This window comes from Amblyomma maculatum, chromosome 6 (genome assembly GCF_055883805.1).
Source record: "Amblyomma maculatum isolate TAMU_Amacu chromosome 6, ASM5588380v1, whole genome shotgun sequence".
Taxonomy (NCBI): domain Eukaryota; kingdom Metazoa; phylum Arthropoda; class Arachnida; order Ixodida; family Ixodidae; genus Amblyomma; species Amblyomma maculatum.
This window is the reverse complement of record NC_139349.1, coordinates 34,802,769-34,825,863: the sequence shown is the minus strand read 5'-3', so window position 1 is coordinate 34,825,863 and position 23,095 is coordinate 34,802,769. Positions and strand designations below refer to the sequence as shown.

At 42.1% G+C, this 23,095-nt stretch overlaps 2 protein-coding genes across 2 annotated transcripts; both read left to right on the top strand.

Annotated features, from left to right (window-relative positions):
* Positions 1-4,803, top strand: LOC146185484 (alpha-tocopherol transfer protein-like). Its single transcript, XM_084605535.1, has 5 exons — positions 1-177; positions 1,239-1,478; positions 2,430-2,623; positions 3,399-3,509; positions 4,494-4,803. The coding sequence occupies exons 1-5, from the start codon at positions 21-23 to the stop codon at positions 4,722-4,724; spliced, it is 933 nt and encodes a 310-aa protein (XP_084461661.1). The 5' UTR covers positions 1-20; the 3' UTR covers positions 4,725-4,803.
* A 5,673-nt stretch (positions 4,804-10,476) lies between these two features.
* On the top strand, positions 10,477-22,800 carry LOC146185483 (clavesin-1-like). The gene is made up of 5 exons (XM_084607838.1): positions 10,477-10,644; positions 12,785-13,024; positions 15,762-15,955; positions 18,753-18,863; positions 22,514-22,800. The coding sequence occupies exons 1-5, from the start codon at positions 10,488-10,490 to the stop codon at positions 22,742-22,744; spliced, it is 933 nt and encodes a 310-aa protein (XP_084463964.1). The 5' UTR covers positions 10,477-10,487; the 3' UTR covers positions 22,745-22,800.
* The last annotated feature ends 295 nt before the right edge of the window (positions 22,801-23,095 follow it).

Sequence of the window (23,095 nt, the reverse complement as noted above, 5' to 3'; positions counted from 1 at the left end):
TCAATCGTACGCAGTTCAGTATGCTGGGTGTCTACAAGAAAAAGTCGGAGAATGATGTTTTCGATACTTCTGAAGGGGCGCTTCCGTTCGCGTTACAACGCATTGCTGAAGAAGAGCTCGGAGAGACAACTCAGGGAAGGAAAGAGGCGCTGGAAGAGCTCACGCAACTTTTGTCTGGTGAGGCAATTATGCTATTCTGTAGGCATCCGGGCGGACCAGCCGGGATTTCAGAAATTTGCAAGAAAAAATTATCGCATCTATATTAGATAGGCAACTACAAAATACATGTCATCGTGACGCTGATACTTCCATCTTGTTTATATTGTTCAACAGGAATATTGAAGAGAGATTCCTATAATAATTAGATGAACCGAGTTTTTAGAAGGCATTCATTTTAACACAGACGTCGTTAAGGTAATCGGTGTTATAATCATTGGTTCCTCTACGCATTTTGACACTATCTTTAACTCTAAAGTAGAGTGCAAAGTAAGTGTGCTTCTTTGTAATGCTCCATTGGTTAGCTTGCTCTCTGATGTGTTCATTTATGCATTTATGCTTCCATTGAGGTTCCTTAAGGCTGTCTTTGTTGCTTTTTAATATTTCTAGTTTGCACTACTCATCCAGATAATAACACAACTTTTAATAACGGTCTCACATCTGACAATTTTGTCTTGTTGAACATAACTAACATTCCACATGATCAACATTTCTGCACAAACATTTCGCTCAATTCTAGCGTCGGTTTCATAAAAAAAAAACGGAATAACGTTCGTTAACCTATTATTATAATCAAGGTCCAATTTTAAAGTTTAACCATTTTCATCGCTAGAAAGTAGGCTTGCAAATATATATGTCGGTGGCGTTTTTAGCGCGAAAGCCCTGCCTAGTTAGCATCATCTAACCGGTTCACCGAGTTGGTGCAAGGCGAAATTACGCGTATTGAACCGAGTTATTATAAAACTTAAAAAGAAAAAAAAAGAAGAAAAACAGAAAGCGAAAATAATTGTCCGTCTGTACGAAACTCTCATGTCCTTAACGGCGGAGCTGATGTCCTTAATTTTTTACTTCTACTTTGGATTTGTTTACCTTTCTCCTTTAAATATTACAGCCCAATTCAGGTTAAGAGGAAATACAAGCAATGAAATTTAAAACAAAAGTCTCCATATGTTTCTACATAATATAAACTGACCGAGGAACGTAGGCGAGCTTCTTGGTTTTGCTTTTATTCCATATCACAGAGGAACCTGAACTCAACGCCAACACAGACACCAACTTTTTGCTGCGGTTTCTGCGAGTCCGGAAGTACAATGTAGGCTCAGCCCTGCAAACTATCCGCAGCTACTACAGAAACAGAGCTTCCTGTCCTTCCATCTATAACGATTTTTTGCCCAGCAAAGCACCCCCAGCTGGTCGGAAACTGGTCACTGTGATGCCTCAAAGAGACGTCCACGGGCGTCCGATAATCCTCGTAAAGCCAAGTAAGCACTACGCTCCAATGTTGTGCGCCTAAACGATCCTGGAAACATCTCACTTGTGGGGCCTAATAAATCTCAAGGTGTGAGAAAGCATCATAACAAGAATATAAACAAGGAAGAGACGTATGTAAATTTCAGGATGTACACTCTTGTATCTTTTCTCTACAGTCTACCCGTGTTCAATGATTGGCGCCAAAAGGTCAGATGAAGATCACCTATTATTGCCATTTCACCTTACCATAGCGCATTTATTACAATATAATATCTGTGTTGCTCCTTCTTTCTCTTGGTCTTTGGCAAGCGCAGCTTTCCTAGCAATTTTTATTTTATTCGGTGTGTCAAAAGGCCTACAAAAAAAAAAAAAAAAAGGTGTGGGCAATGAAAGGGCGGTCGCGTAGCCAAGGTTCCAGCATTACTGGTGTTCTTACCTCAATTGCCACCCCACCGTCAGCTTATGCTGTGGAAATTTTTACCTTCAGTAGCGAAATAGGCTAATTTTAATGGCTCGCTTCTTTTGCCTTTTCACACAGTCGCTGAGCGCTGGCCGTAGTGAATACTGTTTTGAATTAAGTGTACAAATGTTGACATATTTATGTTGCCTTAAAAATTCGCCAATTTACAGTTTCTAAGATGTTCAGTGAATATCTGCAGCGTCTGGTGCCTCAATAAAATTCACTCCTAGAATATGAAAATTTAAAGTCAGCTCAGCATTAGGTTAGGGCGCCATATGCGGAGCGAGTCTCCTCCCACCACAGAACACCTTTGATATGCCTAACCATGCGCGCTGCTGTACTGCTGATATGCGAATATATGAAGGCTATAATTTATTAATAAGTGTTCCTACTTAATACAAAATGGTGTTTTTAAGATCTAGTAATGACTAATAGATTTGTCACAAACCTGCTACTATTCTGCTCGTACGCAGTGAGTCGATCTCTCCCTTTTCTTTTACAGATATTTGGATGCCCGATGAGCTGCCGTACGCTGATTTCCAGCGTACTTGGCTCATCTGCATGGATCACGTAGCAGCCGATCCAGCTTCACAAGTAGTGGGTGTCGCGCTCATGATAGACTTCGCCGAGTACTCGGTCGACAAGATATTGTCAATAAGCCTGGGACTCTTGAGAAAGGCCATTGAATACGTCCAGGTGTGGATCGGAAACAAGGCCGGGCAATGCACTCGGATTGAACAAAGTGACTCATTTTCTTCAGTCAGGTTTAAGTGAGCAAACCCGAAGGGTGTGATAACATATTTGCCCGTGCAGTTGACAACAGAGCAATACAGCTAGGTGTCCACAACACAAGCAATGAGAGCCCGAATAAGGACAGTATTTACTTTACCTTCATGTTTTCTTCAGAGCCGTTAAATTTAACACAGTGATCCAGTTCTCGTGCCTTAAGAAGTAAAAGAGCTAATTGCAATCAATTTTACTTCAAGAAAATCAGGTTGTCAGAATTTTGCTGCGAGATTTCAGTGGAACGACGACACGCTCTCCGCAAAGACAGCAGCACTACTGTTTAACATAACAAGTCTTACAGTAAAAGAAGCTTCGACATAAAGCTGCCTTCACGTATGAAACCTGTACATACCACACCCATCTATTATAAATGGCTTCTGTTGTGCTAAGCTTTGTTATTTTTTTTTTACAAAATGATTCTCTAGCTGAAGGTATATAGAAAAATATTGCCTTAAGGTTTGAAATGTTCAACCAAACAATTGCTGACACCGTTATGATTCAAAATTCTTCATTTTGGAAAACTACAGCGGAATTGAAACAGAAATCGGAGATGACAAATCACAGTTTGTTTAAAGAGTCCAAAATGTTCTCCTTTAGTTTGGTCAAAAAAGGATAACCAGTTGATGGATACGAGAAACCGTGCAAATTTTCACTAATTAATCAAAAGTGTCTTGTATCGCTTCAGGATTGCATGCCTATGAGGCTGAAGGCAGTACACATCCTGAAGGAATCGTATGCTTTCGACCTATTTTTCGCACTCATCCGACCTTTCCTAAAAGCAAAGCTCCGCGAAAGGGTAAGCTTTCACACCACCTGCTTTCGTATTATTCCTCATATTACGTACACCTGTTATTAATTTGTTTATCAAAAATAAAATAAAGCCGCGGCGCTTATATATTCCGGACGAACTTCTGTCGTACGATAAGAGTACAAGTTTTTATCGCAGATGTTTATGTCAGTCTATTCCCAGAAATGAATGTATAGGCATTCGGGAAAAGGGAAAAGATGAGAGGATCTGGTCAGCGCAGGTAGCTAATTATGCAATAATCACCGAGAATTAAAGATACGTTAAAGGAAGCAGCGGTTATTGTGAATTATTTCGCAAATGAATTTCTATGGCGCTTTGAGAATGCGGAGCAAAAGCAACCTTAAAAAAGTCTGTACTTCTACCTGTATGATGACCTTCCTTCAAAGTTGGTTCATAATTGTCATCCTTGCCAGAGAATCATGATTAAGACCGACTTCTCTGCCTTTCTTTGTAAGTAAACCTATATCTCTCCCAACTTAGTGATGCATAAATAACCCCTTATATTACTATACAGCCGAACTTCATGGACTCCGGTGTTGGAAATTTCAAGTTTTTTTTTAGATTCACCCAAAATTACCAAGTAACGTACGGTCTTCCGACCCACCAGTCTTCTGCTTACTGCCGCCGCTTGTTCAGAGTCTATTTTGGATTTTTTTCTCCATGTATGCAAAGTCCTTCTGACAGCAAAAATGTGCAGCAAAATTTAATTTGTGAACACACTGTGCTAGTATGGCAGTGAATTAAGAGCAAAACGAGGAGACAAAAAAAAAAAAACCGAGTCGGTAACAACTGCGCTTTCCACGGTCTGAATATCGTTGTTTTTTAGCATGGACATTTTAATCCACTGGTGATAATAACTTTTATTAAATAAGTGTTTATTATTCTCCTAGCAAACACTGAAAGAATATTGTTGCCATGTCTGAAAACTGGAGGCTAACCTTTCGTTTCTGCTATCTCGCCCCGCCCTCAAAGTTTCTTTGTCACGGTGAAAACTTCGAGAAGCTTCATCAGGAAATATCGCCGCAAGCACTACCTGAGGAGTACGGAGGCCAAGGTCCGCCCGTCGACCACGATGCATTTTGGAGCCAATTGGACGCAGAGGAAGAGGTATTTGCAGCCGCCAACCGCTTCGGATATTCCATGAAAGAAAAGGACGATCTACCAGCTGACAGCCCAGACCCTCAGGACCATACGCTGTTGTGATTTTGCCTTATTGACCAGCTTTTGCATGTACTACAGAAAAAGCGCACATTGTGCAGAACGTCATGCCCTCCGGCGAAATAAAAACCTAAGATTATTTTGTGCAGGTGCGAAATTAAAAATATGAAACAAAAAGCAACATCTAACACGGGAAAGAAAGCGATGTAAAAGTGCTCTTTCGAAACACCAACCATGGACAACGGCCTATGCGGCACTTCATTTGAATTTCCGCTCCCAACTGACGCGTTAGTTGTACACTTCTCTCGTGAGCATGTTGGAGGTAATCTGGGCTGGAAATGAGGATATGGAGAGGAATATATTATGTTTAAAATTTGACTCGAAGCTTTATGAAAAATATTTACTAAAAACGAAAATGAGACCATGTGAAAACGTCAATTTGGAAATATCGTCATACCATCCAATCAGTACTGAGAGCTAGTGTAGAGAAATTGTACTGGCAGTTAAAGGAACCAGAACCTGTGGGAATCAACTGTGGAAGAAGTTACACTCAAAGCTCTCCAAGTATAATATAGTATCATAGAAGGTAGATGGGCTGCTAGAAAACACAAGTAACTGAAAGAAAAAGAATAATGGCGAATACACTGTGCAGGAACTGAGACTCCTAGCGCTTTAAGGGAGTTTTACTGCAGTAGAATAGAATGCGGCAAAATGAGGGACATGAAATTGCTAGAAAATGTTAAATTAGCAAGAAGAATAACAGACAACTGCGGGTAACAGAGAAACAAAAGAACGCGTACTGAACGAGCATAAACGTGGCCGAAAATTTGTAGAAGAAACGATACTCAAAGCTCCACAAGGAATATACTGCACCAACAAAATGTACGGGCGGGAAGGCGGCGCGTGTTTGATGGAAACATTATTTTGACAAAGGAATTTTTCTATAGAAGCTGGTATATTATGTCGGTAGCCTTGCATGGACGCCAAACTATCCTCTCTATGTCTGAAATGTGCGTTTCAGTATATGATTTCAAAGTCAGGTAATTTTAAAACTTACTAAAAAAAAGTAACTATGACATTGAGGCAGCAAGAATAGCTGTGTCCAAACTAGCTTTTTCAATTATTTTAACGTTATTAATTCTATCTCTTCCTCTTCAGTGGTGGAGGTTATTCAATCTGCGAGGCAAACTGCTTTTTATTCCCATATGGGTTCGTATACTGAACAATTAATGCTACAAAATAATAATGATAATAACCTAATCTGCAGAATTTCAGGTTTTTGTAGGCGGCAGCAAGAAAAAATAATGAAAGCCCCACAAGTTACTCTTTGCCCGTACAGCTCACGAGAATTAACTTACTAAAAATACACGATACCTTCAAGCATAGAGAATTTTTTCAACTTATACTATAATTATAGAAAACCAAAAGCAAGAAAGTCATGTGGGAGGCCATTAATACCCTGGGATGCAGACTCGTTGCGTTTGGCCCTAGAAGAAGTCCGCTTAGAGATCAAAGATAAGGCATTTGTCACGAGTTGAATGTAGCCTGCCTGGTAAACATCAAGACTGCTGCCTTCCTTAAAGTCTGCAAATCTCAGGTAATGACAGACGTTCTAAAATGTTCGGTTAATTTATTTTTTGCCACGAAATTAACTATTCAACTACACAGTAACCTTGGTCTGCTAACATAACACGTTACACAACTGCCGTTACCCTATGCGCCTGATGCTCTAGAGTCTTCATCATTTCAACGCCTCAAGGTATATAGCATGCAGGTAAGTCTAATTTATTATCTCCTCCCGGCTCGCACCGTGCCTATAGTGTTTCGGGTTAGGTGGACCAGTATCTAAAACGAAAGACCTAAGTGCTCCTTCTGAACTGAAACCGAGTGCATGTTGTCTATAGTAGCGGCTGGTATTTTTTTTTCTCTGCCTATTTAAACAATTGTTCGAAAATGAAGAACTCAATTTCTAACCATAACTTCCAACGCTCGTGTGTGGATAGAAAAGTATTGACCATCAGAAAAATGGGTCTAACACAGGCGGTTAAGACGAGCTAGCCTTTAAAGTGTCCTTCTTAAACAGCATTCATTAAAGCCCGCAAAGTTTAAAAATACCTCGTGACAGAGCACCCCATGTGCTCGAATGCATCGCAAATAATGCGCAGCGACTTAGTGAAGCGCTGCCAGATTCGCACCTTTGGCGCTGCTCACGGCGGGGCAACCGGCTTTGCTGCCGGTTGCGAGATAAACGTTGATGGGAACTAACAGCGAGCTTTTTTCGACTGCAGCCGCTGGGAGTGATGCTGAAACCAGCAGCAAAGCACATATCTTTGATGTGGTTAGCAAAGAAGACGCCAATCTTGCAGCTGTTCAAGTCGCAATCGCCACCACAGATCGCGCTGTCACATGACGGGTCTTTTTTCTTTTTTGAAACTTCACATGATTTCATTTTTGGCAAATAGAACTAGGTGCGCCAAGGCTACCTTGGCCGAACCACTGATTGAGACTCTTTTCTTGGCACTCAACTTTTCTATTCACACCAGAGCGTTTAATACGTAAATGCTTTTTTAAAGCGTTAACTAGTGAACATCGAAATACTGGCAGTTGTATGAATCCTACAGCAAAACTCAATTTCATTTAGTAAAAAAAATCTTTTTTTCTTCTTCTTCTTGAGTCTTAGCTGGGAAGCCAGACCCATGTAAGTCAGTTTCAGTCATGTGTTTTTTGGTTAGTTATACTGTGTGTCGTAACACCCTGACTGCAGACCTCCTTAAAACAGCTTAACACAGGACATATGTAAGGTATTGAAGCTCAGCTTACTTTTAACCTAGCTACGCTCGTGTCTGGCTCTTATAGCCAAACACGAACGTAAGCCACAACTATAAAGTGTGGCTTCACTTCCCGGTATGTTTGCTAAAGCAGCAGCCTATTTTCATCCCGTCAAAAGAGCCTAACCGGGCGTCTGTCAGCTGTCAAGTTTCGCTTTGGAAGGGACAGCTTGGCACTGCTCACTCTGCTAGCGGTCTGTTTTGCAGGCACACTAAACGAAGAAGTTTGAAGAGGACGCGGAAACGCTTAACACCTTGTTTCGTGCGTCCTTCGGGCGCTGATCAAACCCGTTTCTTCTTGCGGTACTTTGCGAGCACTTGCTTAAGCGCTATGCGCGGGGAAGTCCCCACTAAGGGAAAAAATATTTACAGAGCTGAAACACGCTATATCGTTTTAAGCTTGGAGAAAGTTAACAAATTTGTGGGAAAAAAGACCATCGTTTTGTACCGTACGTGCAGCACATTGGCAGCCCATTCGAGCAGTGTGGCACCTTGCCCACCCTTGCCGAGTCATGACTGCATTCGCCGCATTTAATGTTGCCGACGATAGCTGTACAGGGGGATCGTCCAATCGCCATATAAAGAGAAGAACAAATTATTCGTATACAAAAAATACTCTGACGAGACCTCATGCTTCTCATGGCAACTGAAAAATGCTCCCCACCAACATCTTTGGAGTTGGTTCTCTAGGCTTGAGTGTACGTTGATGTGTAACTGCTACCTTATTACGAATCTATCCATCTAAGGGGGATACCCGGAATTATCATCATCAGTCGGAATATACCCAAAGCACTGCGAAGGTCTCTCCCATATTCTTCCAATTAACTCGGTCCTGAGCTAGCTGCATCTATTTTACCCCTGCTAACCACCAAACTGTCTGCAGCCCCCTGCTACGCTTTCTTTTCATTGGGACCCAATTTGTTAGCTTAGGCGACCATCGGTTTTTCTCTTTACGAACTACATGCCCTGCTGATGCCCATCTCTTCTTCTTTATTTCCACTACAATATCATTAACTCGTGTTATTTCTCCGACCCCCTCTGCGCGCTTCCCATCTCTTAACGTTACCCTACCATTTTTCGTTCCATAGCCCTCTGCGTTGTCCTCAACTTAATATTTAAATAATCTGAACTAACACCACTCACACATTCAGGCGTTATCACTCGAATGGAGCTGTGTCATCTGATTTCACAGTCGTCCTGCAGGATTAGTCTAGGAGATATCTAGCGACTGCCACAGACAGGTTGTGGCTCAGGGTTTTACCCCTACGTCAGAACGAATTATTCTACGCTTTTTCTCACGCAAGAAAAAGAGAATTAAGTGAACGAGTTGACAAAGTAAATAATTACTGTACTTACGTTCAGCATCCCCGAGGAGTGAGCAGCGAAAAGTGGCTTGCGAATGAGTGCTGTCTTGGGCACGAAATATACTAAACACGCGAGCGACGATTTAACGGCGTTGGTAGGATAACGACGAGCAGACAACTCGTTTCACCAGCCTACGTTAAAGAGGTCTTGTAAATATTGTACTTCAAAGAGGTAACGGTGAACCACCAGTGAATTTCTCTGCACGGTATTTGGCACTCATTATTGGTAAAGAGTTTCAACTTCGAAATCGTGGTCTACAAGACTGTAAAGATGTTTGGTATAGTTTCGTTTATAGTGCTTTACGTCTATTAAGGCCGCCGTTGTGCAGGTCTCTAGAATTTTAATCACCTGGTGTCCTTTAACGTGCCCTGACATCGCACAATATACAGGAGCCTTGCCTTTTGCCTCCATCAAAAAGTGACTCTCCGCGGCCGGCATTTGATCCAGCCTCCTTGGATTCAGCAGCCAAGTGGCCAAAACCACGCCCTAAATGTGCCAACACGACCGATTAATTAATAGACGGCAAAGAAATATTGGAAGATCCAGCCCTGAGGTAAATGTACAGAAAATGTTTCATTGCTTTGCAGGCAAAAGCATTAAGCATTTTCTTCTACGTAGGCTATCTCTGCAACGATAATGCAGTGTTCTGAAACACATTTCTTCAAAGAGCCTAGTCAGGATATTGTTCAAGTATTCTACTTGTTTTTGACAGGACCTATTAGTCGGCGCGGTAAAAACGAAACCAATTTGTGGAAGTAAACATTGGAGGTCCCGCTCATCTCGAAACTGGTACTCTACGCGGCCCCTGTCTAGTGTAGAGTTTGTAATAGGGCTAGGAAGAAGAGGACGGCAGCGCACAGCGCATGTGAGCGTTCTCGCATTCTTGTATACCTCGCCCATAGAGGTCACGGGTAAAACAAATGGCGGTGCAGAATGAACTGTTTTCTGCTTCGATGCGACAAAGATCAGAATGAACTCCGTCTGTAGGCCAAGGAGACCAGAGCACGTGTGTGATTTTGTTGCGGCAAACTTGAACTGTGTGAAGCATAATGCTCAGCAATTAGCGCTCCGAGTGCATTAGTGTACCTGCCGGTGTCCACAGACAGAGACAGTGAGAGTCCTTAAATGCCTATACAGCTTCGGGGCGTCACAATTCAGTAAACGGAGAGTGCACCTGTCCACTCCAGAACAGGAAAAATTGTAGTCGGCTGCGGGAACTTCGCTGCGTCCAATAATAGCCTCAACTGTGTTAGAGAAATTGAATATGTTCTGTAATGACCTGGAAAGCTACAGAGTTTTGCAGATTCAATTACCTCCGAGCCCTTTGCGGGGTACACACACTCCCTGTCATGCTGCCGAGGTAGGTATTCAATTTCGAGAACATGTGTTCAATGGGGAAGGCCAAAAGGTTTGCCATCTGCTTAATAACAGGCGCTTTTGCGCTTGTTTTGCAATGGTATGCGCCATACAAAAGCATGAGCAAGAAAACTATATAGGTACTGTTGTCCTGAAATTCCTCATGGAAAGGTGCATATACCCCGAGTGAATAGTATCGAAAAGGTGGTGCGTGAATCGTAGCTTTTCTTCGTGCGTTTTCTATTTGTGGATAGCCGCCATGCGGGGTGTATATAGGAAGAAATCAACTCAAGACACTTACGACACCTCCGCAGAAGCACTTCCAACTCATCTACAACGCATTGCCGAAGACGAACTCGGTGAAACCGCCACTAGGAGAAAAGAATCGCTCGAGAAACTTGTGAATCTTTTAGCAGGTGAGCCACTCAAAGTACGAGCAGTGATGGATGCTTGCTATTTTTTTTTTGCTTAATTGACAATAACGTAAGGAGCTCTACATTTGCAGAACTGGTACTGGACAGTCAGGGTTAGATACAGTTAACTAAGGCGCAATGCGTACGAATATTTTACTGCTACAGGAGATCGGTGGTCCGAGCGAGGAAATAACGCTGCGTGGTGGGGCGATATCACAAAAGCATCGAGGGCGAAGACGACCAGGCAGTGTCATGGAGGTAGGAGGGGGAAAGGAAAGAAGCTGCGATAATCAGCTGTCATTAGTAAAAGCACTAGGCTGTGTCCCAAGTCCCATGGCATCAAGTATCCTGTGAAATGGAGCTGCACCGTTATTATTATGTGGAAGCGTTCACCTAGTCATGAAAGAAGTAGTCGCGTGTGAAAGGGCTGTACCGCAGTACACCGATAATGCCACGTATATATCACCTTTGCCCTTAAAGCAACTGATATATCATTATGGACGGCCGAATACTCAACAAAACAATTAGGGTTTTAACAAAAGTTAAACCAAGTCGGAAGTGCGAAAGTACGGTTTAATTCGGTTTAGCTGGTGGTCGGTATTTGTTTTTTCATTCTTACTCTTAGTTTCGATTTGGTTACGCTCTACGATATACACACATTCGGCAACGTGATTACGTTTACGGCGTCTTCTCTCCGTTCCCACTCAGCCCGCCGGAAACAGAGAGCTCCTTCGGCCGAAACAGTAGAAGGGCCCGGCTTACTGTGTGATGTGCCCTAGCAATTACGTGGTGCGTCTATGCAGGTAACCATGGCGCGTAGGAAGTTGGGGCTGAGTGACGTTCGGTGCCACACGAGTGAGACAGCCTTGTCCGGCTAATCCGATAATGACCCTTGTCCCGAGGTGTGACGGAGGAAACGTTTGTCAGCATCCGTCTCGGCCGCTGATTCCAAAGTGGCGGATGCACAGAGTCCAGGTGACGGTTGTTACTTTGAGTGGAGGCGATGTACAGATATCCCTGCAACCTATGTAGGGTCAGCAGACGTTAACGAACCCATGCTTTAAAAAATTAACCAGCAGCCTTTGAGTACGGATTCTCTATAAACCTGAGTCGCTTAAAATCACATAATAATTTAGGGCATGGTGTCAGTTGTATAGGTGGGGAAACAGTAACCAGTGCCATTCGTAAATAAAGTCCCTTTGCTCCTATAAGTGCTACACGAAGACAATATTCTAAGCGGTACATTTCCGATAATTGTTTGAAACCAAAACACTTAACAACAGGCGCCTTAAAGCCAAGGCAGTATCACTCGCATAACGTTCTCTAATTCGTTGATTACTGACTCCCTCTTTTCAATTCTCGTTCGTATACCATCCCTAGCGTCCTTCATCACGTGTCCCGGGTAGCCAAAGCCTGCTAGAACAATTCAAGCCGTCATAATCCCCTCGTGACGCCAAATACCTTGACTGAACAAGTCAAACCGATCGAGCCCGTCCATGACCCGTGTTGCCTACGTACAGTTCGTGATTTGTGATGAAGCACGGTGAGCAGGAATTTCCTGCTGAATATTCCTAATGTTTTTTCTTTGCACCGTTTGGTTGCAATTTGCGCATAAGCGCGCTGTGCTTTAAGTGCACCGTGAGAAGTGGAAGGACCAGGAAAACATAACGGGTCGCTACTTCCTGCCTGATCTTTCCTGTGAATTATGGCAGCGTGCTAAAGGCTAAGAAGGCTGCCGCTGAAGGGGAAAACCTACAAGCTTTCAAATAAAGCACAGCTGACTGGAATTAGCAGTGGCGCTAAAATAAAGTCAGCATATGAGGTTTTGTTCTTGAGCTTGCCTCCTTTCTCCTATCGGTATATGAAAGAGAACAAGCCGTCAAATTCTGGAAGGTGTTAGTAATTGCATCGCGACTAAACCGCTAATTATTGCAACGAAAACGTTACAAACTATGGGCTTAAGCTTAGCTTACTGGTTGCCATTATCTACGTGTTTTCTCAAGTCCGCAAATGCTGGTACGATTACGCTAAAGAAGCCACCTTTACATCTCAAGAAGCCTATTTTTGAGTGTTCTGGTTCACCGTCACTGTAGTACTTGGTATTTATCTTACACTGGTGACTGCACCTCAACGTCATACGCAGAGGAGCCAGATTTGAATTCGAGGATGGACACGCAATTCCTCCTCCGTTTCCTGCGAGTGAGAAAGTACAACGTGGAGGCCGCCTTGCAGACCATCAGAAACTACTACTACAACCGGTGCGGCTGCCAATCGGTGTACGGCGAGTTCCTGCCTTCTAAGATTCCGCCCGACGCTCGCAAATTGGCCATGGTGATGCCAGCGAGAGACATGCACGGGCGCCCGATCCTGCTCTGCAACGTAGGCAAGTGGTCGCGTCTCTGTTCACACATTTAAGGAGTGAATTTTGCATCAATTACAGAGTGCGTGGTTGAGCAGCCGATCCTTTGTTTTGGATACCTAGCGTCTGTTCTACTTCAATGGGCAGCTGCAACAACCAGTGACCGTAAACACGTGTCGTACCCGCACCACTTGTCGTAGTCGCTTTGACATTCAGCTACATTTCTATAGGCCGTTGCTTACAAGAAGGTCATGATAGTTAATCAGGAGAAATTTACCTTCTAGACGAGCCGTAATGCTTTTAAAACTGCACATATGAATTTGAAGAAGCCGAAAGCAGATAAGTGAAAAAGAAATTATTAACTTTCAAAATACGTATTTATCACTCTCCCACTCCAACGCCGGGAAACTCGGATGCCTGCATAGGGCTCTACTAAGCTCGCTATTGACGGCCCGAGCATCTACCTAGTGTAGGATCGCCCGGAAGCTATGCACTATGAATTAAAGATAATATCCATCCTAGTCACTTTGATCTCTCGGGCCTCGGCAACTTACGTGGTGAATTCATTGAGGGCTTAGTCCCTGTTGTGTAACTACGATTTTTTATTTCTTCGCATCCGTTTCTTAAACTTTTGCAAGTACCTCGAAACATGATGAATTAAATTAGGCTGATTGGTTCATCTCGCACATAAGTTAGACAGACTGCTGCCTGGCGTATTCTGCGGGCTTGCATGGCTGTTTCGAGCTTAGTTTGGGGAAACGCAGAACTCTGACCTCAACGCCGCCGATAAAATTGTGCTTTGAAAGGAGGAAAGTAAGAAACTTAGATGGTGCGTCGCAAAAAAACAGAAAATTCGCTCTTAGCAGCAACGGATACCGTCCTCCCGACCATGTTTCAGATCGTACGTAGGTAACAGAAGCTTTATAAATTGAGCGGCTGCTCATGTTAACCTTTAGCTTGCTGTTCGTGTGACTCTGGCTTAAATTTCATACGCAACGAAAGAGAAGGTGAAAATTAACGATTTTTTGAATGAACACTGCAAGGGGGGCAAAACTTATTCATTTATGAGTCAGAATATATCTGCACGAGATGGCTAAAAACAGACTTTCGAAAGCGCTTTTTTATGCAAAAAGACAGTTTCAAAGTACGCAAAAATCACTCTCCCAATACAAAGTCGGCCGACTCGGATGCCTGCATATAGGGCTCTGTAACTCGCCATTGACGGCCTAAGCATCTGCCTAATGTAGAGACACCGTAAGAGGGGCAAATTTTATTCACTCATGGGTCAGAATATCCCCAAAAGATGGTTAAAAACACTCTTACGTTGCAACATTCAATGCGCTTTCATTATATAATGTAAATTGAATGCGGTTACATTGCGCTTTCAAGAGTCTGTTTTTAGGCATCTCTTGGGAATATTCTGCACCCATAAATGACTAAAATTGGCCTCTCTTACGGTTATCTTTTATAAAATCGTTAATCTTACATTGCGGTACAGCGCATTTTTGTCGCCTCCTTCTCATGTTCAATTGCCCGAACTTGCACGTGCTTGTAGAGTTTCTCCTTATCACTGCAAGTGGGACTGCTTTTACGTATATAGTCAGCTCTTCTCGTGACAAAAATGCCTATGCTTAAGTTTTTGCTCATTTTAGCGTTCTGTTCCTTGCATCTGGCAGATCGACATCACCAGAAAGTCGATACATAACTGCCAACTAAACGAAATCAAAAATAAAGGTTTTGCCTATACATCGATAACTAGGCGATGACAATGAGCATATAGGTCTTACACGGCGTGCCATCGCTGGCTGCTTTCACGTGATAATTTTTGTTTAGTGACAGCCTTTCTTCTGTTATACATTCTGTTTGCGTGATATCAAAACACTGAACAGTATGTAGGTACTTATTGCTGTTGGTAATCTACACGTCGCACAGCGTACACTGTCCTTTTTTAGCTATAGGATCTTTTTTGTTACTTTCATAGATTACCATACGCTCACAATTCTTCCACCGCCAGATTTCTGTGTCAGTGCTATTTTGTTTTTCTGTGCATTGTCTTATAGACATCGGTTACCACTCAACCATTTTTAATACCCACTTTCTTCCAGTTATCGTCCGTGCGTCATTAGGGTTAATTGTATTTTAGTCTTTGTATTTCGTGTGCGTAGGCGCACTATGCCTATCACGGAAAACTCCACGTCCGATAGCCAGTGTGAAAAATGGCTGATGAATACATGGTCACGGAATCTATCCATGTCACCGTGGATACAATTTCGTAAACCCAGGCGCTAGGCAATCGAACCGGAGCCGCCTTCTACCAAGTGTGTTCTAACGCTTGCACAGCCTTTTTTCAGCTCCAAATTAACAGAACTACGGAATGAGCCAACTGATTTCACATTTAATGAGACAAAGCAAAGGCGTTCGCACAACGAAGAGTGGGCAATGAAACATTCGTTGCCTAGATGTTTTTGTGCTATCGAGAGCGAGACGTGCGACGGCTGTGGTCACTTGTGCGGAAACGCCATACCCTCAGGCTCCTCCGTTAAATGCATCAGCTTACGGCGGAAAGCGACGAAATGCTCATCGCGGTTTCAAGATTGCTATGAACGTTTTACGGAAACTTAATACTTTTGGACTCCTCATTTGAATGCATTAGCTTACGGCGGAATACGGCAAAATTTTCATCGCGGTTTCAAGGTTGTTATGAACGTTTTACAGTTATTGCCTGTTTCCAACAAAACTACCCATTATCTTTTTATTTCAGGTGCATGGTCGTCGAAGCAGACTCCCCACGTCCTATTTCACAGGGCGTGTATAATGTGCATCGAGCATATTACATCAGATCCCGCCGCTCAGACACTGGGCATGACTCTTCTTTTGGACTGCAACAAGTTTTCGGTGGAAAGCGCATTGGCTGTGAAAGTGGGGATCATTAAGAGAGGGCTTGAGTATGTCCAGGTAAGCGACAAAAGATGGTGATGGTAGAATCCACAGGCCTATGAAGACCTACGTGCTTCGAGATCTCAGAACGGAGACTTTGGCACGGGAATACAAAACAGGATGCAGAAGCGTCACTGGAGTTATCTCCGATGGTACTTTGGAGGGGAAAAGGTTGAAGAGCTAAAATGTTGATGTCGATGGAATATGCTGCGCGGTACGAATGACTTGAAAAAAGTGCTCCTTCTGCCGCATAACTTGACTTTTTCGGCAAGACATAATCGCAACAACTAGTGATGCGTTTAACGGATGGGTTCATTTCGAAAATGCTTATAAGTATATTATGGTTCAATCAAATACAGATAACTTTGCGAACTGAAAGAAAAGTGTCAATGTATACGCTTGACTTTATTGAAAACACGAATGCTGGCATTTCTATACGGCAATAACAAGAACAAAGTAGAGTGAATATGAATTTATTTATTTACTTACATATTTACAAATAGCCCGAGGATAAGGCAATGTGGATAAGATACAATGCTCCCATGTTGAAGGGGCCTGTGAGTAACTTGAATAAAAAATAAATAAATAAATAACATGTTAAGAGAAAACAAAATAAAATACAGGCACAATCGACGTTCAGACGAATAAAAACTTATGCCAATGATTATGGAGCCACATAATCGAGGCACTTTAAAAGAAGATGCATAGAGGACAAACTTTTTGTTAGAGACACTTTGACCGCTTATGTGTGAGATTGCATAAAGCATTATTCTTTGTGGTCGCATCGCATCTGCAGATGTATATTAAACGCATTATATTTGCGAAAGTATACTTCGTTCTCATCTCGCTTTTGGCGTTTGACCTCGGTCTTTATGTTGACGGTGCTCCTCGCTGCTTTTCTTGCACTGAATCGGTTACCATTTTAGCACACCGCGTACTCCATTCGGTGGAAGATAATGACATCATTCTTTTAGCAGCTTGGGCTGCTATCTTCGCGCGTTTGGCTGCAATATTGTGCAGCTGTGCTTCTCGACGTAGTCGATCTGCCACTTTGAAGTTGAATGATTTTTGAGACCTGACCAGTCGAACCTTGGTTGCAAACGGTTCCCTGCCCAACGCGCACGCATAATTATGTGCAGACAATTAACATGGAAGGGCAATTTTCCGACCCCGGCGACAACCTCCTCTCTCAAAAACTAGCAAAGCGACGCGGAGGGCCGCCAGCGCGAAACTAATTTGTCGCCCGACCATCAGCGCGCCGAGAGCTGTCATCATCAGCCAATAGTCAAAAGCGCTCTCTTCTTATACCCCTGCTCCCCTCGTCACCACCACCTTTTTCGGGTACCATAGAGTGTTCCCGCCGACAGACGTATCTAGTAACTCTTATACTTTCAGAGAAAGCATGGCGGAAACAGCTCAGTGCAAGTAAACACAATTTCGCGAGACACCAGATAATGAGAATAATCAAAACTGAAGAAAAAGGGTGTTTGAGTCAATAAGAATCTGAACATGTTCGACATACCAGCTAAACAACGTGTAAAGGAAGAAGGGAATAATGAATAATGAATAATAAGGGGATGAATTACGCGATGTTTAAAATCGCCAATATTACGCACAGCAAAGACGTAAGCCGGTACACTGTTCCAGTGACCTATATATAGTGCTGACACGGAAAAAAGTTCTAAAAATATTTGTGTGGCTAAAATATGGCGTTATGCTGCGATCACGAGTATGCTGAGCATGTCGGATTAGGTGCAAACCCAAGCAGTGAAGGTAGTACAAATTAAAGTTTAGGCGCTAAAGTAAGCAAAATTAACATTAAGCTTGGGCAATGCTATTTTTTTCCAAATGTCGAATACTGTTCTTGGACATGAGTTGAGCAGTGAAACATGTCTTCATAATGCAAAATGTTTCATGGATGAAGTCGCTTAGGCAATTAAGGTGAAATAACATCGGAAAAAAATAACTATGCCGATAATAACTACGCCGATTTACTTTCCTTTCTTTTGTATTTCATTTTATTCTTGCCAAATCAGTAGTGTTTTTTTTACATACTTTCCTGAAAGCAGCCAGCACTTGTGATGACACGGAAAAAACAAACAAACAAGTTTCCATGTTCATAGAGCTAGAGCATTCGATAACTTGACTGTTCTTTAGTCGTAATTTAATGAAATGATTGAATTACATTTTTTAAAGTCTCATTACGCACACTAGGAGCTGCCAAGAAAGAACGTAATGACACATGTCTTGTTTCGTTGAAGTTGTTAAAAAGAACAGAGTCGATTGTACAAAAAAGTTATAGCAGAAACAAAACACACGTATAAGGACAAGGGAATAACAATTCGCATGGTGATGGCAATAAATATTCGGAAAATAATACACCAGTGATGGATGTGTTCGGTCTGTATTAAAGCACCGTAGCAAACAAATGCCTATAAAGCGAAATGCATATACCGCATTCAATTTAGTTTAATTTGTAATCCTCCAAAGTTGCCCTTGTGATAGTAACAGGTGACGAACAAGGCAGTGTACGTCTAGAATCATTGAAAAGCAATGGCCAACTCTTGTGTGCTCGTGTGCACTTCATTGGAAGATGTTTTGCGTTCTTTTTCCTTATCTATGGGAACAGGGAAAGAACAATGGAAGTAACCTTGCGAACTATTTGGTACGTGCTAGCGAACATCCTTTTAACACAAACACAAAATAACTCAGCGTTCGCGGTGCGACAATGTTAAAAAATCTTTATTGTGTAAGCATAACTGGCTATCTATTTTTTGTCTTTATTATTTTGCTATCAACATTGGCAAACTATCAGGACTGCATGCCATCGAGGATAAAGGCGTTCCACGTGGTGAACCAGGGGCAGGCTTTCGACATATTATACTCCATCATGAAGCCTTTTCTGAAGAAAAAGCTGGCCGGACGGGTAAGCGGCGTTACGCATATTGCTATTTGCTGCAAAGTGTCCAGCAATACGTGTTTTTAGCCAGGCGACAAAAGAAGCAGGGCACCATGTGCTCATCCAGGTAGCAGTACCTTCTTTTCGAAACGCTCCTTGGGAACTATAGCTCCATTTGAACACCATCACAATCGCTTGAAATTGAAAAATTTAACCAAGTAACTAGTGCGTTCACTCCTATTAAATCCTTGCCAAAGTTGTAATGCCCGATTTACGCTATTAAAGGGCATCTGAGATTGTTTTAGAATTTGCAGAGTAAAAAAGAGTCGACTATATGGAGGTTCATGGTAACGAATGTTTGCACTCAGAATGAAAACCAATGTTATCCAAGCCTGATCGTTCTAAGCGACATCGTACGACTAACAGAAGGGATTGGGCGAAATCAGTTCAAATTTGAAACGTCACAGACAATGACGTCATCATCTAGTTTCTACTCATTGTTTCTGCTCTTTGCAAAGATGCCTACGTCATATCTTGAAAAGGCAGCGCAAAAGCACCTGGAGAGCTGAATCTACAAGTTTTATAAATTCTAATGTGTTTATCGCGTGAAATTATATAAAAAGCGGTTGACATTCCCTTTAGGAATAGTAGTAAATTGTTGAGGTTTGTGTCCATGCTGAATTCCGCAATTTATGCTAGAGTACAGTCTTGTTGCGCTTTGCTTTGACAGAACTGCCGGCCGCTAAGCAAGTTATACTTGCTGGTTTGAGATAAAATTTGTACAAAATTCTCTCGAGTACAGAAATCTGGGTAAAGATCGGAGCTTATTTTACTGGCTTGATAAGTGTTACCGGGTGAAATATTAAATCCTCGAGCCTGCTGTTTCTGTATTCTTTAGTGCTTCCATTTTTTTTTCTCAATAACTCGCCTCGGACAGTGAACGCACTCAGAGCTCTGAGACGTGCACTTTACGAGCAAGAACGGTTCAAAAATTAATTTCCTGCAAATGTTTCACCTCACCTTCACGTCATTTCCGGATTTCCATCACGCAGACGACAACTCCGTAATCGACAAACTAGCCGAGTGCTTCGACGCCTTCTGCGCGCTCAGCCGTGACGGCGACGTTAATGACCTTGTTGAATATTTCGAAAAAATTGTTAGACTGTGCATTAAACAGTTTGTTCCCGTCAAAACAAAGAAAAGAAATCCGACTCTTCCTTGGATTAATCGCGATGTTTTACAGATGTCACGTCGTGTAGCCCGGCTGAGACGCATGGCACGTAACAATAACCCTGATGTTGTTGCTCGATTTCAAGCTGCAAAAAATGAACTTCGAATTAAAATGCACTCTGCTAAAGATTTCTATTTCCGCGTTGAGCTCCAAGGGCTGCTAAGAGATAACCCTCGTAAATTTTGGCGCTCTGTTCTACCCTCAAACACTTCCTCCACCTCATTTGTTATTAATGAAGAAATTGTGACTGACCCTGTTCAAATATCTGATGCATTTAATGCCTACTTTTAATCTGTCTTTGCAGGTGATAATAACATGATTCCACCTTTCAGTCTTCCTAATCATGATCATTCTATCTCAGATATCATGGTTAGCACTCCGGGGATTTTAAATCTTATCTTGTGCCTTGACACAAAAAAATGCGCTGGACCGGACTGTATCCCAAACACCTTCCTAGCACGTTATTCCCTCTGGTCATCTCGATATCTCTCAATTATATTTCAAAAATCTCTTTCCACTGGGATTGTCCCTCCCTCATGGAAACTCGCCAATGTACTCCCTCTCTATAAATCCGGCAACAAACAACTGCTTTCTAACTATAGGCCGATCTCTTTAACTGCACATTCATGTAAGATCCTAGAGCACATTATTTATAAACACAATATGGAATTTCTTGAAGCAAATAATCTTCTGTCCAGAGCTCAACACGGGTTTCGTAAGGGGTTTAGTACAGTGACTCAGTTAACCGAATTTGCACATGACATTCTTCTCAGCATAGACGCCGGTAACCAAATCGATGCTATATTCATCGATTTCTCAAAAGCTTTCGACACGGTCCTTCACTCTAAATTGTTATGCAAACTAAAAGTAATTCTCAATAACTCTCAACTCGCTGATTGGATTGCCGATTTCCTCTCACACCGCTCCCAGTCTGTTCGCTTCAATTCCGTCGATTCTTCTTTAGCCGATGTTACCTCAGGTGTTCCCCAAGGCTCTGTCCTTGGCCCTTTGCTATTTTTGCTCTATATTAATGATTTACCTGACAGTATAACCTCCAAGATCCGCCTATACGCCGATGATTGCGTACTGTACCACACTATCAACTCTGTTAATGATCACCTCCTTCTGAATGAGTCTTTTGGTATGTTCCGTGATTGGTGCAATACGTGGCAGATGAACATCAATTTCAGTAAAACAGTTGTCATGTCTTTCACCAACCGCCTATCACCTTCTATTTACGACTATGCATCACTGCAAAGGGTTCATGAATATAAATATCTTGGCATCGTTTTTTCTCACAATATGCAATGGTCAAAATACACCGATTACATCACAGCTAAAGCTCTTAAAAAGGTAGGTTACTTACGACGCACAGTACGGGATGCTCCTAAAGAAGCAAAATTGCTCATGTACAAAACTCTAATTCGCCCTATTCTTAAATACGCTTCTAATGTCTGGAATCCATACAAGCAATGTGAAATCGATCAAATAGAATCTGTGCAACGTAAAGCTGTAAGATTTATTTTTCGCCGCTACGACTTTCATTTTTCACCCTCATCTGCGATGTCTTCCCTAAACATAAGCCCGCTTGCATCCCGCCGAAAAACTGAGTCCTTAAAACTTCTTCACTCCATAGTTCATTCTGCTAATTACCTTTCAGAGGGTAAGCATATCTCGTTTTCAAAACCATCTGCAACCAGGAGCCATCACGATCTTAATATCCAACCTTTTTTTGCCCGCACTAACGTTTTCAAATACAGTTTTTTTCCGCGCACTGTGGAGTGTTGGAATTCTTTGGATGGCAACATTCGTGCACTATCAATCTCTGATTTTGCGTCGGCAATTGAGTCGTAGCATTGTATGTTGTTTTTCTAGCGTTTATATTTGTAATGCTTGTATGTACTTTTGTATGCGTGGAATTGTTCCACATTTTTGTACCCACTCCTGCTATAGCCCCTTGAGGGGCTGCAGTATTTTCAAATAAAAAAAAATAAAAAAATAAAAACTTAAGTAGTAAACAACAGCGACCCTCAGTTACTATGTTAAGTTTGCAAGCTCATTAGTTAGGCTCAGTGGCTCTGACTGCGTTTCTGATGCCTAAAAAATTACCTTTCGAGCCACCTCATGTGGCTCATAATGCATTCCCAGTAATGTTAATCACCTGAAGGTAACAAGAGTTTTGTCCTGCCCTCTCGAATGAGTAGGACTTTCACATTTCCTAAAAGAGCTCCACTGCTTACTTTGTTTTGAAGTAAACATCTCCAGCTGGTTTTTCTTCGTTGTATGATACATAATTGTTGTAAAGAGTAAGCACAATTACATGATTTTTTTTTCGTATTACGTACTTCAAAGAGAGGTTGAATACATTAATCTTTGTGCTTTCATCTCATAAGTCTGAAATGACTGATATTGAAACTTTTATACATATGTCTTCTTTTTATTCAAGTTTCAATTTCATGGACAGAATTTCGAACGCCTTCACAAAGAAATCTCTCCAGAGTACTTACCACCAGATCTAGGGGGGCACGCTCCGCCATTTGATTACGATGGATTCTGGGAAGAAATGGACAAGCTTGAGAACCATTTCGAAGCTGAGAACAGCTACGGCTACACCAAAAAGTACCTCGGAGACTTCGCCACGAAAGAGGAGATTGAAAAAGATCTCGACTTTTTGTGAGGCACTAAAAGAACGATTAAAATTGCAATCAATATATGATCGGCAAACGTCGTGAAACGCTTAGCCTAAAACGCTTAGCCTAAATCCACTACCTAAAACGTTTGTGCATTGAAATTTGATTCCGTTACCCTTTAAAGTCTTTTGAGTCGATTCAGAGTGCTAAAAAAGGAAATTCTGCCAATTTAAGCGTTCTTGAAAAATAAAATTGTTAAGCACAAAAAGTGCCTTTGTTTTCTTCATTTAGCGACTGTGTAAAAATAGACTTCTTCGCTCACATCTGCCTCGTACTCATGGCGCAATGTGCATGCAAAGGGGTACTAATATACTGACACAATGAGCATCACTTAAGAG

What these genes read in the sequence shown, in the direction of transcription:
- LOC146185484 (XM_084605535.1), top strand. Translation starts at nt 21, where the DNA reads ATGCTGGGTGTCTACAAGAAAAAGTCGGAGAATGATGTTTTCGATACT. An exon ending in GCTCACGCAACTTTTGTCTG is followed by an intron (nt 178 to 1,238) that starts GTGAGGCAATTA and finishes TCCATATCACAG; the next exon opens with AGGAACCTGAACTCAACGCC. An exon ending in AAGCAAAGCTCCGCGAAAGG is followed by an intron (nt 3,510 to 4,493) that starts GTAAGCTTTCAC and finishes CCGCCCTCAAAG; the next exon opens with TTTCTTTGTCACGGTGAAAA.
- LOC146185483 (XM_084607838.1), top strand. Translation starts at nt 10,488, where the DNA reads ATGCGGGGTGTATATAGGAAGAAATCAACTCAAGACACTTACGACACC. An exon ending in GAGGGCTTGAGTATGTCCAG is followed by an intron (nt 15,956 to 18,752) that starts GTAAGCGACAAA and finishes GCAAACTATCAG; the next exon opens with GACTGCATGCCATCGAGGAT. An exon ending in AGAAAAAGCTGGCCGGACGG is followed by an intron (nt 18,864 to 22,513) that starts GTAAGCGGCGTT and finishes TTTTTATTCAAG; the next exon opens with TTTCAATTTCATGGACAGAA.